Source organism: Sparus aurata, chromosome 18 (genome assembly GCF_900880675.1).
Source record: "Sparus aurata chromosome 18, fSpaAur1.1, whole genome shotgun sequence".
NCBI classification, from domain to species: domain Eukaryota; kingdom Metazoa; phylum Chordata; class Actinopteri; order Spariformes; family Sparidae; genus Sparus; species Sparus aurata.
Window position 1 is genome coordinate 28,600,947 of NC_044204.1, and position 20,520 is coordinate 28,621,466.

At 40.5% G+C, this 20,520-nt stretch overlaps 1 protein-coding gene across 2 annotated transcripts in view; it reads right to left on the bottom strand.

The window, feature by feature from the left end:
• Positions 1–18,232, bottom strand: part of mrpl11 (mitochondrial ribosomal protein L11) — a 49,836-nt gene extending 31,604 nt beyond the window's left edge. Inside the window, exons 1-2 of one of the 2 annotated variants that reach the window (XM_030396527.1) lie at positions 18,082–18,232; positions 3,398–3,576 (exon numbers count right to left, since the gene is read on the bottom strand). In XM_030396527.1, coding sequence (XP_030252387.1) covers positions 3,398–3,520 — 123 coding nt within the window. In that variant the 5' untranslated portion in view covers positions 3,521–3,576; positions 18,082–18,232. The remainder of the gene's footprint in view (positions 1–3,397; positions 3,577–18,081) is intronic. The other variant, XM_030396528.1, reaches the window with a different exon arrangement.
• Between the last annotated feature and the right edge of the window lie 2,288 nt (positions 18,233–20,520).

Consider the following 20,520-nt stretch of genomic DNA (forward strand, 5'->3'; position numbering starts at 1 on the left):
CCTTTGTGAGTCACCACACACTAGAAAAAATCCGGTTGATGTTCACGACCCCCTGAAGCACCGAGACTTTTAACTCCCAGCATCCCGAAAGCGCCAAAATGAAAAATGAGTATTTTTCTGTGTGTGTGACCGATCTGAACTGCAGCCCAGACACACTTTGACTCTTGCAAACAAACTACACAAAATCTATTTTATGGAAAATTGTATCTCTGGCACATGAAATGTGATGCCAGAACTATTCCCCAGTCTAAAATCTGTTATCTTAATTCTCTCTCCACAAATAGCTGGTAATTCCTGAAAAGTAACAAATAGCCCCCAGGTTGGGTTAGTTTAACAGTTGAGACCAATTCAATAAGAAGAAAAAATTAATGGTAAGTAGGTGGCAATTAGAAAGTACCATATTAGAAGTTTCTTTGAAAGTACCTCCTAATTACCACAATAATTAGTTGAAAACGCAGCTGAAACAACTCACTTGCTGAGAGAAACTAGAAAATTAAAAAAGGTCAGCAGAGGTGAAGCACAAACGAGCTGCATGTTTCATGGAAATGTGGAAAGAAATTACCAGCTGTGTTTTAACTCCTCACTGACATTAGGAGATTATGAATACATTTCAATACATTTAGACTGTGGTAATTTTAGGGTAATTTCAAGGAAATTTCAAATATGCCATTTAGTAATTACCACCAACTTATTCTGATATTTTCGGACCTGTAAAATAAAGTGTTGGTGATCTATTGATTACAGAGGTATCTGTGATAGAACTGAAACTACTCTTAGAAAAACCTGACAGCTATTCGACAAATATCAATAGGCAACTATTTTGATAGTTTCTTAATAGTTTGTTGTTTTTTAAGCAACAATAGGCCAAAATGTGATGTTTCCAGCGTGTCAAATGTGAGATTTGCTGCTATTTTCTCTTTAATCTCATTTTAAACTGAAAGAATAAAATAAAAAATTGGGTAGATTTCACAAAAAACTAAATAATTTGAAGATTTAATCTGTAAATCAAAATGTGTATGATTTAAGGGGACAGACTGGCAGAAATGGAATATGATATATTAAGAACTATGTTTTCTAGTAACTAACAATTATCTTAATTGTTTATCAATGTATTGATTATTTCTCGATTAATATTAGTTGTATGGTCTATAAAGTACCACAAAATGGTAGAAAACTTAGAGCAATGTTTCCCTAGATCAAGTTCTCAAATGCTTTGTTTTGTCCACAACACAAATATATTCAGTTTACGGTCACCGCAGAGTAAATTAACCACAACATAGTCACATTTAACAAGCAGGAATCAGAGAATTTTGACTCTTTTCCTTAAAAAAACTCAAACTTATAAATCAATTCTCAAAATATGAGATTCATTTCAATAGTTGACAACTAATTGATTAACTGTTGAAGCTCTAATGTTTTCATTTATGTATAATCACGTGAAACTAAAAGAGTTGTGTTTGTTACTATTGAATGAGATTTATGTCTTTCGTGTTGAGGGTGGGACAAGGTGTGTTCAGCTGGTCTCCATCTACGGCCTCACCACTAGATGCCACTTAATCCTAAACAAAGAACATGGTCATTAAAAAAAATAAAAATGCTAATTGGAACCCAACTATGGGAATATATTAGTAGATATAATATCATAAGTAGATCAGTAGAACAAGAAACAAAATATAAATGTTATGAAGAAGTCATTCTTGGCATTCAATCTGTTGGTAATTAGTAACAGTTAATGTGGCTGGTTAACTATAAAAGTAGATATTGTAACTTATTTCTGTATTCTCTTTTTTGCTATTGTTTTATTTTCTTTGTTGGCAATAAATGCAAAAGAAATCGATTTTATTATCCTTTGTAAATAAACAGTAACATGCTGGCATATACACTGTAAAATCAATATAAAACCGTTATCCCACTGTAACATGCTGTAATCCATTTTAGGGTATATATGCTGTTAAAATGATTTACAGTAGATGAGCCATAGAATAAGTACAATGCTGTCATCCCTGCTGCCTGCACTTTACTGTTATTTTAGAAATTCTTTCAGAAGTGAGTCTGAAATGACTAATATCCGAGCACTAAATCTAAGACCCAGTGCATCAGGGGGTTCAGGATTCCAGTAATGAACAGATCTTATGTTACATAGTTTATGTTGTGCACCTGCTGACAGCAGAGTACATCATTTTCAACACAACCATAAAGTAACTGCGCTGTTACTGTCGATGTCAGATAAGAGAAATGTGTTATTTTCACATCGTTTAACTCCTCTCTGACGTTTGCTTTCCCCTGACATTATTAATCACGACTGGATCTTTTCTGCCAGTTTTTGTTCACTTTTCAATTCTCCTCTCTGAGCGTCGCCATTAAGTCACAGAGATGGATGAGCTGTGAGAATTGATCTTGTTTCCAAGCGAGCAACAGCATCCAAGGCTGATGAGCACCGTCCATTAAAGAGGCTAACTGGATCTCATCTGCATGTAGGGAACAAGCCGCAGGGCTGCTTTCATTCAATCTCGCACAAGAAACAATCAAACTTTAAGCAGCTGAATGGCCGTTAAAGTGGGAGCAGATTGTGCCTTTATGATGTACAATAAAATAAAAGGTTTTACAAGAAATATTTAAAACAACACACTTGTGTGATCAGAGACACAGACAAGGTTAATGAGCATCGGCACTGAATAGTTAAGTTACAGAAGGATGATTTTATTTTAAAGCGAGGGATAAACCAGCCTCTGTTATTTTTACCCGCCGACTCTGAACCATCTTTGTTCATTACTCAATACTTGGCAACTGCGACTCATGTCATTATTGTACCACCAGCCAATGCATCAATTTCTCTCGTTGGAATTGGCACCGGTGGTTACAAAGTTGTAGCGGTGCATCCCTGAACAATAAAACACAACAGAACCTCAGCTGTCTCTCAGGAGCAGCTGAAGCAGGGAGAAGTATACAAGAATTTAGGACAAAAACCTTCACAGGTTAAATCCCATTTCATCAGCTCGCTTGTAAACAGTGAAGCTAATGCGCGCGGACAGTCGGTGTGGATGGAGGTGTTAGTGTCTCTGGCCTGGAAACCGCAAGAAAATAGTTGCAGAGCGATGCAGAGTGTGGCACCCACCTGCACAATGAAGCTGTGCGACTAGAATAAGAATGGGAATATGAATAGGGCTATGGGAGGAGATGGAGGTGGTGGAGGGGGGGTGCGAAGGGGTGACTCAGGAGAGAGAGGCACCTATGTGATTGGCAAAGAGAAAATAAGGAAGGATCAGGTTGTCTCACAGTTAATAAGAGCTGTGTGCGTAAGGTCAGTTGATAAAATGAAGCTCTGCTCCTGCAATTAAGTTAATACACCTGATTACTCGGAGCAGACAGATGGAACAAGAAGTGGATTCGTAAGTACCTGTCCCAGGATGGGGCCGAGTGGGGGCCCAGGGGCCGCTTGTCCTGACCTCACTATCGCCCGGATAACATTGCCTGCATCCAATTTCTTCACAGCCTTGGCTGCCTTTGAGATCTTTGACATCCTGGTCAATCTGTAAATCCTTAAATCTGCCTCCAAGTCAATTGAGAATCCATCCACTGAAAACGTAAGAAAAACAAACAAATTAGTCTTTCAAGAATACACAGCCGCAACAAATCATTTACACGCCGGGCTCATTAAAACATCATACACTCAAGTCGATACTGATGCCCATGGGTAAAACCCGTGCCTTTCCATTCTGCAGCAGGCGAGTAATTAAAAAAATCTTTGCCTTCGATCCGCTCAGTGAGAGCCACTTTCCTGGAGGTGTTTGCAGTGTGGATCAGCGGCCGACTGAGATGCTCGCCATGAAGATCCCGAGGACTGGCCGGATTTAAACTTCTTTGGAAAAATCATGGCGTGCATGCCAAAACGCCTCCATCGTCTCTCTGCCGTTTTAGATGTCTAACCGGCGCTGAACTCCCTGTGCTGCAGCAGAGCTTCCTCTGCATCAGTAGAGGTCAAGAGTCAAGGGCGAAGGAGGGATGAGTAATAACAGCAATACATGTGGGAGTGTCACCCTCACATATGACCTCAAAGAGGGTTCGGCTTTTTCATTCCACCTTAAAATGCATTTGGCAAATTAGGAGTCAATTAGCGGAGTGTGGAGAATGGCCCGAACTGCTGGCCCTTTCTCTGGGGAGGAAGAGCACATAAAAGCATGCCTTTAATCCTCTGCTGGAATAAAAGTGATACTGACACAGCTGTAAAGAAAAGAATGGAAAAAAAAAAGATCAATGACTGGAGCCAAGGGACAAATACAAGTTTTAAGGTTGGGGCTTGTGATTCAGGGGAACCCTGCATTCAATAAAAATAAGTACTTGAAGGGAGAGAAGAGGTCCAGTGATGATTCATTGTAGGCAACAGAGGGTATCCAATTAGATCAACAGAAGAGACAGTACCAAAAAGATATATGGGACCTCATGCTGCTTTGGAGCAACACACAGTGAGAAACTGCTCCCAAGAAAAGTTGTGATTCTATCTGGGCCGCTGATTATCCAGCAGCCGTTAAAGTGCAACCACCATGAGGCAATATTTGTAAGAGCATTAAGGTGATACGCATGCTGCAGAAAAAGTCCCCAAATAGAATCCATTTAGTTTGAATTCTCTCAATAGCCGTCTTTAAAATGTAACTCACATACACTGCTGCTTTTCAGAGGTCAATTTCACGCTGCTCGCCTAATGTGTTCGGCTACTTCATTGTGGAAAAATCATGTTGCAGTTCAGATCAATTTCGGAGCCAGTTAGAAAAAAATGCGGAGACCTCTATGCATTAAATCTGAAGTGAGAAACCTCTACTTGTTATCAAACGTAGACAGAAAGACTCATGAATCCTTAACTGGCAAGCTGCAGAAAAACAGCAGTTTTGAGGGGGGGGGGGGGGGGGGGGGGGAGAAAAAGCGCTGCGCCAACCAGCACCGAACCGATAAAATGACATACTGTACCTCCACAGAGAGGAGGCTTAACTTGAGTTTGGTGACTGGAAGCAAAAAACAATTAGGGCGAGCATCAAATGTTGGGTTTAATTCCAATTTGGGGCAAAGGGAATAACAGTACTGAGAGTTGGGAAATGACAACGTCATGCTTTAATGCACCGCAACTCCAATCTCTGCTGAAGTATGAATAATAAAACCGCAGTTCCCCTTCGCAAAATGAAAATCACTCATCACAAGGCCAAGCAGTTAACGCTGAATAAGAATTGACCTACATAAGGCATCACAACCGCGCTGACAGTATGTGTCACAGTTGAATTTACATTAGATTCAAGGAATAAAGCAGAATTAGCTCTGCAGCGGCAGGAAACGTGGTTCAAGGCGGCACAATAAGCCTCAATCAGAGCTCAGTTAATATTTTTGCTGCGAATAATCAAATCAAAAGCCGACGTAATTTGAAGGAACAGACACAATTTTGTGCTGCTCTTTAGGCCGAATATTACATTCCTACAGCAATTACAGGCAACGGTGTAGCAGATAACAAGGAGAACACACGCAATTTGTTTGCGCCATGCAGAGTTGCAGCGTAAAAGCACTTTCTCAGAGCATGCTCGATAAATGACATGCCACAAAACAAGCATTTAAATAACCACCTCATAAAAAGGAAAGCAGGGTGAGCTTTAATGGAGAAAAACCAACAAATGTTAGACTGCCAACCAATTTACTGTTGCACCCAACAATTTCAATCCTATTCCTGTCAGTTTCAGGTTAAATGATTTTCTTTTTTTCCTTTTGTCCTCACAATTATCTGGTTATCAATTCGAGCCATTTTGCTTAATAAATCGCCTGCCACCACCAGAATGCAAACTCTGGATCCAGACTGTGTTTCTCTGGCTATCTGTCGAGGATATCTGGACATTTTTTTAAGCTCTCCTGCCGCCTGTCAGAGAAACTACTTGGGATAGAAACACTGTATCTCTGACAGAGGTAAACATGTCAATAAAACTGAGCACTCGGGAGAGAAGCAGGAGGCAAAAATCTCACTCGTCATGATAATATGCAGGACTATAAAAACTACACTCCCCCACGTAAAAACTCATTACATTTTTATCAAAATGTGCCAGGACGGGTTTCACAGACCAGTAACGGCAGCTTTTGTGGCGTGTTTCGGCATAATTGAATCTGACTGCGCTTCAAGGAGACAGCTGACTTTGATTAAAGAAATTAATCAGTTTGCTATTTACAATGTGAGTTTAATTGCTGTCAGTAAAGCCCACCGCTGTTTGTTGTTTTGGCTATTAGGCTCTCTTTAGTCTTCATTAAGGGGAACAAGCAAAACAGCAAGGAATCCTCTGAATCTGTGATTTGTTTACAAGTCAAGGTCACAGATATCAATCCTCTATAAAATGACAATCTTGAAAAATGGCCTCCATAAGATCGCTTTGAGCCGAGAGTCCCAGACCCTCCTCAATATAAATGACACTGACATTGTATGGGCCTGCAGGAAATCATGTCTTCCTCCTCTCCACTTTATATCCGCCGTATCTTTTTACTGCGGTCCGATGAAATAAAAGCTGAATACTAATTGATTTCTCAGCGGGATCAGACTTTGTAGCCGCGACAACGCAGAGCAAAATCTGGTTCAATAACCTTTGTTACACCTTATCTGCCTTCTCATCTTCATATCTCGGCTAAATTGGACGAGAACAAGCGAAGAAAATGAAGTCAAATCATTTTTCTAATAACGCGGAGTCTGTGTTGCTACAAGAACCGGAGATTATTATCTTATCACAGAAACAGTGACAAAGATTCATTTGAGTATAAGTGTGTTAGCTTGTAAACCGTGCTTCAGTAAAGGCTCTTTTACCTCCTGTCAGAGCACCTTTATGCGGTTGGTTTATGCTCCTACAGCCGGTCCCAACATCCACCCTAAACCATCTTTAGTTGTCTGACTACAGGCCGGTGATACTGACTCGTGCTTTCCAAGGTTTAATAGCAACGATTACTTTGAGTCATGTGTTATAAACGTATCAAAAGGTATTGTTTATGGGGAAACTTAAATGTAAGCTTCATCACCTTCATTACAGCTATTTTGTATGTATGATATTTAGCCACACCAGCAGCGTGGCCCGAGGGCTGATGATGTCGCTCCTGCACTTCGGTCCACCCCGATATAATATCTGAAGTTTATTATTATTTCAACAACTACAGAATGGATTGCCATAATAATTTGTATAGACATTCATGATCCCCAGAGGATGAACCCCACTCACATCTCCTCTACCACCACCAAGAGCTTTAAATTTTTCTATTAAAACCACTCGACTGATTGATGGATTGTTTTGAAATTTCATACAGATTTATATTGACTCTGGTGCTCTCCATGTAGCGCCACGAGCAGTTTTCACTTTCACTTATCCTCTCAAATATTTCAACTTCTACTTTATGGATTAACACATAATTATGTGCAGGTATTCATGGTTGTCTACTGACTTTAGTGATGCCCTAGCGTTTCCTCAAGGCCACCTCAAGGTTGCAATTTGCAGTTCTAAGTGAAATTGGTAATAACTTTGGCGATGCCTTAAAACTTCAGAATACTTGATTTGTGACCTAACTGCAAAAACTAACAATATTCCCATCAGTGAACATAGCTCTGCTAACTGGCAAATGTTAGCATGCTAATCTGTGATGTGAACAGAACTGCAAAGTAGGACTGAGCAATGTGTACGATACAAATCGTTACGAGAAATGAGACTGCATACCATCTGAGATTTTGGTGACATGACAAATGTGTTCATTCCTGGTTTTAAGGGATGAATCACATTAATTAATTAATTATCTGAACTTAGCAGACCATTAACTTAGTGATTTATCCCCATGACTGATGAAAGATTCTCACTGGGACACTGTGACATGATTATTCATCAAAAAATCTAAATTTGTCAATATTTTGCAAAAGTACCAACAATCATCCCTAAACTGTTGTAGTATCAACATCGAGATATTTGGTCAAAACTACTGTGATATCTGATTTGTTACCCAGTCTCAGCATTTATGAAGTTCTTTTGAGGACATAAACGTCTTCATTAATCAAGATTATCTATTTTATGTTCTGCAATAATCCAAATTCTTATTTGTGGAGGGAACGGGGACAATGCTAACTTCTGGGTTAGCCTACAGAAAAATGTCATCCCTGTGGCTCTCTATAGACAAGCCAAGTGCTTCTCCAACTACTCCAGAGTTGCTTCTCGTAGTCCAGTCGATGCACTGTTGTCACCTCCAGGGATTGGGCGGCCGGCCTGGGAGCCGGGCCGAGTAAAGCTGAGAGGAATAACCTAATTCTGTGCAATGGGTGAAATATGAACAACAGACTTTTTGGCTCGTTACCAGGGGTTGAAAGATAATCGACGATTACTCTGAGGACGGACTGGGCTTCTTCGTTAGAAACGCACATTTTATGAAGTCATTAATATTCTGCAGACTGGATGATGCTCATGAGACTCCTGCTGACGATCACTCTGTTGGGCCATTATGAACAATGCTCACAAATCAAACACAAAGAGAGATAAAACCAAAGGAAACAAAAGATTTCTAGAGGTATTTCTGCCTTTTTTTCAAAAGAGGACAGTAGGGAGTCGACTGGGAAAGAGGGCAGAGACAATGGGAATAATATACATCAAAGGTTGTTGTCACAATATAGCATCAGTCCTAACCACTAAGCTGACACGACTCCCTGTGATAAAGGGTTTTATCCGCGCCACCTATCCCCACACATTTCTATTTTTTTTTTCCCATTTACGTCCTACGGTCTCCTCTGTACGGTATTTACAGCTTATCCAAGAGCTCCCAGCTCTAATAAAGATGATTTTAGCTGATAAAATAACTAACGCGTCAAGCTTCTATCGCAGGTTATGTTTTTAAACGTGCAATCCATTACCTGATACACATTTCTTTCCCTGAGGGTCTTTCTTTGTGATACTCTGATAAGGATTGAAGGATTTTTATTCCAGTCGCATCACTCAGTGAAACTCGTTCAGTTTCTATCCCTTTAAAACAGATAAAACCTGTCAGAGCCCACTGCCAAACACAAACCATGATTAGCATTCTTTCAAATTAAAAGGAAAGGGACCAAATCCTTTCTTATCTCTCAGCGACACTAAAACTGGCTCTGACAATTGGTTTTATTCAACTCTTAGTGTGGCAGTCCATCTAGTGGTGGCATTCACCTTTACATTTGATGTAAGACATTTGGCTGAAAGACTCATTCACAATAAGACAGCGGCACACTTCAGTCACGTGTGTGCGTGACTTCTGAGATGGCCTATGTCACCGCTACACATCCTTTCTGGCAGACAAATTCAAGATAAAGAGGGAGAAAAGGCCCTAGAGACATGCGGCTGTCCCCAGATACTAACAGAAAAAAGAGCACAGGCATATTAAAATTATAATAGCAATTTCATGTTTTCTGCTCATCTGTGCAGAAAAAATCTGAATACTATTAGAGCAGCAATAGACGACTGGTGTCCTTGAATACATAAGATAATCAAATCTCTGTTAACAGCAAAATAAATAGCACAGGAAGGACCTTCACTGGCAGCAGGGGAACTCTGGGACACTATTTGTTTAGAGGACACCATGTTATGAATTAGGAGCTACAGATTAACTGTAATCGATGAGCCTAATGCGATGACCGAACAGAACAAATGTCCTGAGCTGTGATCATTAGATGAGCCACACGAGACGCCCAGGATGAGATGAAGAGATAACGTCAGATATAAAGATATACAGGGCCAGTCATATGCCAAAGCTGTTCCAGCACATTAGTATTCATCCCATCAAACTCCGGCCCTGGAGCTATTGATTGCTGAATGCCAAGTCCTAAAGGCCAGTCAAATAAAACGAAGAACTCAACAAGAGTCTGAATGATCCCATAAGACTGGAAAAGGGAACTTGCATGACCTGATTTAACCGAGTTCTGAACCTGCAGGTCTCATCTCAACGGAGCGCAGAGCAGGAGAGGGGGAAAAAAAAACCCCCCTCTTCATTCCCCCCACTTTGAGGAATAAACTAATTTTACATCAAATAGACTGATGTAACACCAGATTTTGTGTAGTTTTTAACTACAAAATGAGCAGTAAGCGGAAAGAACAGCTTCATATCAAATTTTCATTGTGCAATTATCTTGGAAAAATATATTCTGATGAAGGCATTACTGCTTAAAATTCATTTCTCACATTTATCTGATGTTCTTGCTGTGGATAGGGAGAGAGAGAGAGAGAGAGAGAGAGAGAGAGAGAGAGAGAGAGAGAGAGAGAGAGAGAGAGAGAGAGAGAGAGAGAGAGAGAGAGATTACATTCTGCCAAAAATATTCATCAGGGCTGGAGGGTGACTGTTTCGGCGTTCAGCATGTTTTACTATCAAAAACATTAATCACACAATCTTACTGAACCATCAACTGACCTCCACAGTATCTGCCATTACTTCCGTCATATATTGCGCGGGCAACGTCCGAAATATGTATTTAAATGTTCAAAATATCATCAGTACTCTCCGGCGGATAAATTGTTCCTTTACCAATGCTGAATATCTCTTTGGTATTTCTGCAGTGAAACTTGTAACTTCTCATCTGCTGACAAACACAGCGATATCGACTCCTGGGATAAGTTAATAACAGCCATGATATCTCGGGGCCATGGTGAGAAGGGAAGGCTTCTGACCTTAAGTTCGATTTTTGAATCTTTACTTCGGGAAGTGAAAGAACAGCTGCTGCCGTACCCTCATTACCACCTCCGAGGTGCCCTTGAGCAAGGCCCTTAACCCTCGTCCACTCAGTGTTCAACAGGTCAGACTGTGGATATACGGAACCTTCCAGGTTTGTTGGTGTATAAATGTGCTAGTGCACACAGGCTGTTCCTAAAAAGAAAAGATCTTGGCTCTCAGCGATACTCTGATTAAAAAATGATGACTCGTAGACTACACGGCCAAAAGTAGGCAGACGCCCCGTCAGTCTGCTTTTGTGTTACACTTAGCTCCTATTGAACAAAATACTCACGCTATAAAATCTCAGCTGCCACTGCTGATGGTTTCATTAGCAACCATTATAAATCACCTATTGATAAATGTTAGAAAAGAGTGAATTTTTAACTCCTAATGTAGCCTCAACTGATTCTGCATCTTCCACGTTCTCATGGACGGACAGACAACAAATTATAATGTTAATGATTCACTGATAATCGATTGTAAATGCAGATTACAATCAATTAAATACACGCCTTAAAATCTGCATCCCTAATCCAAATACTGATGTGCTTTAGATGAAGGGCTATCTTTACATGGTTTTAACACGTACATGCTTCTTATTTCCAGTGAAGAGAAATCGAAAGGTTACAATGTCTACTGGTATTTAAAGCCAGAAGTGTGTTTTCATCAGTCTGGGAAAGTTCATAAAAAGGTGTTCCGGCACAAAGCCCTGACTTCACACACATTCAACACCTCTGGTATGAAGTCAAATTCCAGCAGCCAGGTTCTAAAATATCATAGAATAAAAAAAAAAAAACTCTCCATCAAAACTTGAGTCTGTGTGCAGCGCGTTATATCTGCGTTATGCATATCTCCATTTCTTTGGTACGAGATGCTCAGCAACCATCACATTTGTGTGTGATATGTTGGTGCGTCCGTAGCACATTGTATTACATCGGTTGACTTGTCTTGCTGTTGCTAAGCAGTGACCGTGGAAAAATAAGTCCGTTAATGAGGGCAGCAGCCGTCCACTGCTCTGTTTGAAGGCGGCTGAGTGAAAAGTTGACTACTGAAGCAGCACATACATGCCTATCACCATAGTCTGGCTTCAAACCGGGGCCTTGTACTAGAATAGTGATGACTCCGGGTCTAAACTTCCTGCATGTATTATCTCTGCTAGCCTGTATTGAAATCCCAGGGAGGCCGTTTCCTTTACTGGATCCCCTGAATTACATTTTCCTCCCTCCATCATGTTTGAATGGAGAGACAGAATGTGTTACAAACTGCCTGCACTGGGAATAAATCTAGACTAGAATAACAGTCTGCCGGCTGCGAGTCCAGCAGCCAGTCAGGCTGCAGTTTACATACAAGGCTGTCCAGACTCAATAATACATGTAGTGAAGACTTTGAAGGAATTTAATATAATTTATGAGGTTATGTTTTGGCAAAATGAGAGTTATCGCTTTATATATAATTTCCAATGAAAAACACGCCGTCTTCAGAGTACAGACGGCCGATGGAGAGCTTCATCAAGTGCTGCACCGACAATCACCTGAAGCTCAATATCAGCACAACCAATCGGCTTACGGTGGAGCACTGCTGTATGTCTGTTAGCATGTAAGTCCACTGAGAAAAACAAATCCAATTCCTTGCATGTGTTCACGTGTTTAGCCAAAAAAGTTGATTCAGATATACACAAAGAAGCTACAAATGTGGATTCTTTACACACATCATTCTCAACTCTGCTGCGCAGAAGATCTAATCAATCACCACAGACACGCAACATTACTGTGACCGATTCAGTATCTGACCAAATGTGAAATATGGTCACAGTCTCCCCTTCTGTTACTGATATTCACCATTTAGCTAGAAAAGTGTTCTCCGCAGAACATTATCATGTCACTGCGAAGTCGACCTTTTACCATCTGGACATAAAATGTCATCACTTCATTATGTTGTCTTTCTAGACCTTTGTGTGAAATTTAATCACAGTTAGTGTGTGAATTCTTCAGTTGCCGTTTGCACCAGACGTAATGAACTTCAGGGGTTCCCGAGACACTGCGTTCAGGAGAAAGGGGCGGGAGACAGTTCACAGCAACCTTTAACTTAATCAAAATCTAATCAGTTCATCCTCAAGTCCAAGTGGACTTTTGTGTCAAATCACACAACCGCTCAAAAGTTTGGAATCGCCATAAAAGCCTCATCCAGTACAGTCGGACGGCTGAGAGGACTACTTTGTGTTTCTGAAGTGTCCGCCTTGCTTTAAGGCAGCAGAAAGTCCTCTTTGCAAATAGATGTTACTTTGTATGGTGGGTTTGCATAATAAGAGGTGTTTTGTGCAACGGTTCAGCAGGACAAATTGAAAAGACAGAGAGATACAAAGACACCTGTGAGCAAAAAAGAATACAAGGACCCACGAGGCATTTGTAAAAGAAATCAGGAGCTTAGCATAAAAAATGCTGCAGATTTATTAAAGAACAAATTCCTGTTTGAGGTGTCAAATACATATTCATGCCTGGAATTAAGAGGTGATGCTTCAGCGGAGCTTTTCTTAAAACCTAAAAAACTCAAATCTAAGGTCAATTTAGGTTAGCTCTGTTGAAATTAGACCATGGACTAGACAATCACAGTTTAAACCTATTAAACTAATCATTGATTCGACTTCAACAGGCCCAAACAAAAGCAGATTATCAAAATATCAAGAGCCAAATTTAACCATTGTGGCGCAAATTATCTATAAAAAAAAATGTGTTTCAACTGTATTCTCTCCTGTTGTACGACACTGTGGGGACATAAAATAAATTAAAGCTTTAATAATTTAAGTCTACTTTTTCTCTCAAATTTCAATAATGCATTTTGTCTCTAAATTATACCGTTTTAATCTGCATTTAAACAGCCGCTACAAAAGGAAGGAAGATAATCAAAATAACATGTGATTCCAAACTAGGAAGGCTAGAGTATGTTTTATGTCTGATTTATGATCCATGATTCATACACCCTGCATGTACGAAAAGGCAAAACAGACATTTCATTCCTCACATCGTCATCACACTTCTTTATACTAAAGATGAGATTCGGCAGCAACACTCACACAGCCAACGCGAAGGGAGGAAGAGGGAGCGAAGGCAATGCTGTCACAGATTTCAATGATTACACACATCACAGCCATCTCTTGGCGACATGTGGATACACAAGGCTCTGACATTATAAAACCAAGTCCCCGGTATTGCAGTGCAGAAAACTGCAAGCCAAAGTGTGACTGCAGCCAGAATGTGACAGTAAACTCTCTGAACTTTGCAGCCATCTGCACCCACTGGATCTGAGCTCCTGCTGCAGCTGGACCTCACAGACACGACACCGGGGAGGCATGATTAATATATAACGGTGTGGGCGTGTGGTTACTGATCTGGAGACAGGCATCAGAATTAACAGGGGTCAAACCTGAATCACGGTTGCCGCAAGGAATCCGGAAGAAGGTACTTTTACGGGCGGGTCTTGGATTTTTGCAGAAAAAGATTTACAGCAAGAAATGACTCAGCTCTTTTAAACTCAATAATGTTCTCTCACATATTAAAACTATTCAGAAGTGTTACCATTTAACACAAAAAAAATGCCTTACTATAGAAGAGTGTTTTAATGTATACATGCCATGCATTCACACTCAGCATATGAATTATCCTAATTAGCCAGATGGTAAGTGTCACAAAACCTTTTTTCTTACGAATCCATCTGGACAGGAGTCGCCTGAAACTGTTTGGAAAAGGGAAGTCACTTTGTAACAGTACTTGGAAGGTGATAGGAGGAACCATCTGTCTATCACAGTATATCACTGGCAAACAAGAGATCAACAGAAGGCGAGCGCTACCACCTGCAGAGCCAGTTGGTAAATCAAACTCTGATCGAAGCTAGTCGGGCAAAGAGGGAAAACAACTTTCCTATTGAGAAAACCCTTCAGTGCTTTTTCTTTCCTCTTAGCGACATTTATGATAATCTCTTGAGAAGCCACCATTGTTTTCAAACTAACATTCGCTTCTCTTGCCGTACATCACATCTGAACCACACCTGTGGTTGCCTGTAGTTTGCCGGTGAGGTCAGCCGTAAACCTGGTCAGGTGGCTTTGCGAGATAACATGATCTTGCGAATCCAGCTGCCTCACAAGGTAGCATGCCGATTAGTGCCGGGTATCACCAGGTACCTCGCGATATGATACGATACACGATATCTGTGTCACTGAAGAAATTCAATAGAAGAAATTTATTGACTGCACTGAACCCATTTTACAGGAATTACAAAACATTGTCAATCAATTTCACATGAATGACAGTCAAGTAAAACAAAGTGGATACTGCACAGTGGCTCTTCTTAACACACACACTGACCGCAACTTAAATATTATTAAATATCGATATTTGGCGCCAGTGTATCGATAACGTACCTCAAGACGAAATATTGCGATTTATTAGACGGCTCTTCTTAATGCTGTAGAATGCTACATTCACTTGAATAGGCCTTCCCAACGTTCGGCGGTCAATTATTTTCGAATAATCAATAATAATCAATTATTATTTTCGAATAATTGACCGCTGCTAAGCATATTTGACCGTTGTCAAGGAAAGTGGCCTTTTTGCCTCTGATTCACGTATTTCGTATCACTCCACGCTCTAAAGCTTTGCTCCGCAAGTAGTCCGGTCACTTATCACCCCAGCGTCTTCGGTCGCTAAGCAACATCAGCTGATCTGTAGTCTACTTCATATCGGTAAAAACTACTCCTAGGCCACTAGTATGGATGAGTTTCACATTAACTTTAATATTCTTGGAAAATACGGTGATTTCAACTCTTGGCAAAAGGCTGAGTTGTCGTCAAAGGTCAAGAAAAGAAAAAGAGAGGAAAGCAGCGAAGAGGGAGAAGTGAAATGGCGTCGGTTTGGCGAACTATATTTCTCTGCTGAAAAACACTATGAATGGTAACGAATAAATTGTAAAAAGACACCCTGTGTCAAGTTTTCTTTTGTGCATGTAACCGTGTAATAAGCGGGATAATGTATAGAACGGCAGTCACTATCGGGAAAATAAGTCCCTTCAGGACGAATCAGTTCGTCCTGTCTGCACTTATTTTCCCGATAGTGACCGCCGTTCTATACATTATCCCTTACATATCGTAGTATCGATATTTTGGTACACCCCTAATGCCGATATTAGATATTATCAGATGCATTCACACCATTTTGTCAATTATATAATCGATCAAATGGCGGCATTTGGTTGCAAGTGCGAGGATGGCAAGCACGGTGGCTAGGGAAGCAGAGAGGAGCTATGGAAACTTCAATATTTGTTTATTTGTTTCAAGTCAAATCGTCATCGCAATATTAAACAATGTTATCGCACATGGCAGATTTTCCTCATATTGTGCGGGTCTAACATGAACCTGAGGATCAGCGACCCCCTCGGGTTGCGAGATGGGAAAATGGGAAAATAAAATAATCTGTTTAACTGCTCATTAACGCAACAATCTAATCAGCCAATCGTGTGGCAGCAACTCAATGCATTCAAGCTTGTAGACATACGTAAAACAACGTGACAGTATTTTATACCATCATGTCGATATGAAGGAAAATCTCAGAAGAATGTTTCCAGCACCTTACTGAATCTATATCATGAGGAATTTAGGTTGTGCAGGAGGCTACAGAACATCCAACCCAGTCCTTGCAAGGTGCATCTAATAAGGTGGCCGGTAAGTGTTTATCATCTGAACTACTGTCCTCCAGAACAGGCTTTGGTCTTGTTAAAATTGGCCATTTTTAATAAGCCTTTTGCAGCTCGTCATGGATTAAGTACAGGATATCTGACAAGTGCATTCCATGTTTGTATTGGGTGACACAAGCGCTGCGAACCACCTAACACCATCCTCATTAAACGAAGACAGGCGTATCTGAAAAAAACATTATAATTAAATGTTCATGGTTCTGACTTCATCTGTTTTATCTCCATTTTTGTCGTTGTCGCTGTGGTTACAAACATAATACAAGCTGGAAGCACACAGTTGCCGTCTTTGCCTACGGTCTGATGTTTCATTAATTTAAACCTGAAAAGAAACACTGAAATACTTCATAGATGTTCGGTGAAACTGTCAGGTTACCAAAGGTTGATGCACAGCTTCCAGCCAATTAGAGCTGAGTATTTTCAGAGGCCATTGTAAAGATTATGCTGTTTGAGCACTAAGAGATGTTGTTTAGTTGTTTCTTCAATGATAAGGGAAGGTAGAAAAAACTACTTGCGCATCCACTAACATTATTTTTGTTGTTGTCAAATGTAGGGGACACTCATAACATAATTCACCTCTGCACCCTATTCCTTCCCTTTAACAATCAGTCCTTATGTTTGCTGTGAGTATCATCATCACCAATTCTTCGATGCTTGTAGACTATGAAGATTCAAGCTGAAGCACACGACTCCTGTTCACAGTCAGATCATACAGCAGAAGAGCCATGTTGTGCCTCGTGTGTGAGGGGACAGAGGCTCTACAGTCTTGGTTTCAAATCCTGAGTACCTCTTAAGGAAATAAAAATAAACACCAATGAAAGCAAGAAGTTCCCGAGGTCATGTTTGTCAGGGAAATCTCAGATTATCTGCTGCTTTAAGGGCATTACACGCAGACAACTGTCTGACTGAAATGACTGATTTTGAATGAAATGTGAAATAGTAAAATAACTACAAATGTTCAGACATTGACAGACAGTCTTGTGTTCATGTGGGAGACCTCTGCTCATACTGACATGATTAAGAAACAAGTTTTCACAGACTTTAAGTGGCAGATTTGTGTACGGCATAACACTGTGAACAGAAACATGCTGATCATATTTAAATACAGTTTTACGAACTCCATTTGTTCCTGGTGTCTCCAGCAGTGTTATTATAACACAAATTAAAGATGGAAACCTTAGAGCCTTCACTCTTTAAGGTCCCCTCAGCCAGATGTTTCTACAGATCCAACTCTTCCATCATTGTGACCCTAAACAGACCAGCTCAGTACATTTCACAGCCTTAATGGGAGCTTTGACTTTGCCTCTAGTTTGAGTGTGGACAAGAATTCAGGCTCGTTTTACACTCAAACTCGTCTAATTCACCAAACCAGGCGATGAAGAAGACATTTACAAATGTGTGAAAGTCATCCATGTATGTAAACGAACACGGACAATTCGTTTAAAAGCATAAACGTGACGCACAGCAGGAACACTTTCTGTCCACAGTCACATTGAACAGCACGAAGCAACACGCACTTCACCTCCATTAAGACTCAGAAGACGACAACAAACAGCTTAAAACCCTCCTAACAAGTCGAACAGAACCGGGTTTAACTCCAAAGACACGACTTTAACCGCATTGTTGTCGTACCTGTCACTTGTCCTGTCCCTTCACGCCGTTAGCAGCATCCTTCAGGGCGCAGACATCTTGGATTACTGAACACAGCCGCCTGTTAGCTGTCAGCCAATCACAGAGCTGCCCCCTGCTGGACGGGAGGAGCAGCTGCAGGAGGAGAAACTGTGAGCTGAGCTTCAGCAGGGAGATGGTTGTTGACACAGCAGCTTAATAGTACAGAATATATTTTAGCTGATAGCTGACAGGATATAACCACAAGGCTCATTCAACAGCAGCTTCAGTGGGGTCGCCCATCTGGATCAGCACACTGACTTGTTTACATTCCGGCTTTTTTTGTGTTTCCTCCATTTTGTGCCAATGTTTCCACTCCCATTCCACCCTGGATGTGTTGTACATGTTTTATACACGTTTCCTCCAAATTAAACAGTAATTATGTGACTGAAAAAAGCTGTTTGTTTTTAGGAGAGCGTGCCTATGTTCCCACAGCCCTATGTTCCCACATTTCTAAGATTTTTTCCCCAAATTAGGCCCTATGTTCCCACATTTCCTTAGGGCTAGCCTAACCCTAACCCTTTCCTTAACCCCTAACCCTAACCCTTAAAGTGAAGGGAAATGTAGGAACACAAGACCTAATTTTGAAATGTCCTAGAAATGTGGGAACATAGGGCCTAATTTGAAGAAAAATCTTAGAAATGTGGAAGCATTGGACTGTAGGAACATAGGGTGGACCCCTTTTTGGGAAAGAACATTTCGTTGCTAGTGGCAACTGTCACAGTTCCCACAGCAGTGAGTTTATATGTTCGTGTGTGCTGGACAAAACATTTCATCTTCATTTGTCACATTGTTAAATCCACCATGATTTGACAAAATGATGTTTGAATGAAGTTTCTCTGTGATCACTTGTTGTGCCAGCTGGCTGAGGCTGACGTGGTGCTTTTAACACTTTTGAGTCCAAGAATGACTTTATTTGTCACTGTACAAAAATACAACAAAATTTCAGGTGCTGGACACAAAATGCTTAAATAAAATAGATAGTACATCCTAAATATACAATAAATAATGCTTTCATTCACTATCCATTTTCCTCACTTATACTCTCAGTCATGCCAGCTTGCTAACGTATGCAAAACACATGTTCCATGACGGTATTCAAATCCAAACTCAAAACCCACCTGTTCAAACTGGCATACTCACTCTGACTGGTCACTGTGCACTACACTTTTCTTTTCTTTTCTTTTTCTTTTTATGTCAATGTTTGTTTTTAATATTCTGTGATGTTATTCTGTGATTTTATGCTTTTATCCTATGTAAGTTGACCTTGGGTGACTTGAAAGGTGCCATCAAACAAATAAAATGTATTATTATTATTATTATTATTATTATTATTAAAGTGCATTTGTGATAATAAATGATTGCATATTAGTGTTGACGTGTGTTTCGGGGGTGCGTTTTTAGTTCAGTATGGTGATGGCTTTGTGGTAGAAACTGTTGATGAATCTTGTGGTGTGTGTTTTGATGGACTAGTAGGTGTTTACCGGAGGGCAACGGTTCAAACAGGTGATGGGCGGGCTGGAACGAGTCTTTTAGGATGCTGTGAATTTTGTGAATGGACACATAATGAAGAAGTGCCAAAAAGTATGAGACAACAATGTTACGATAGGGATCACAGATAACAGTCAGATCAAAGGTATCCTACAGAAACAAGACAACTTATAAAGGTCTACAACATTATTCATCACCAACCTTCTATGCTGACCTGGCCCTGGCAGCCCACATGAAGACCGGTTGGGTCAATGACCCACGAGTGGCCCTAACGACTCTATAAGGACACTCCCACACAAAGTTTGCAAGTCTGCAACTCCCATCCAGCTAGTTAGACCTGAAGACGCCTCTTGGATGAGAAGCGAAATGTCTTCAAGGAACTGAAACAGGTCCAGTTGCCAACGATTCAGCACAAAATATATTTAACCTACTGCTAACAGCTAATGTCCTATAACAACACATCATTTTATCACATCATGACGGACGTAAGGATGGAAAAATGAAGATGAAATGTTATTTCAAAGCGTGATGTGTGTCCAGAGTACACAACCAAGATGAACTCACTATGATGGTCACTGCGACAGTAATAGTTGCTACTGGCAACGGAGTGTTCAACTCAAAGCACCTGCTGGTCCAGTGTTCAGGGAAACAGTTGCATAAGGCTCGAGACAATGTGCATGAACACATGAACAACTCAGCTAGGACGGAATGGAAAATAGAAACAGGGGGACAGAATGGAGGGAAAGCATTAATAGAAGGAATGAAAATAAGAAGATTTCTGTTTATTTGTATGTGGATGATCACTTGACATAATTGGGAGTCGCAGGCAGAACAGCAATTAAATGGACCTCTCGCTGCAAATTGAGGATTTCTCTTTTAATTGGAAATTTATTGGGCCACAGTGTGAGTGAT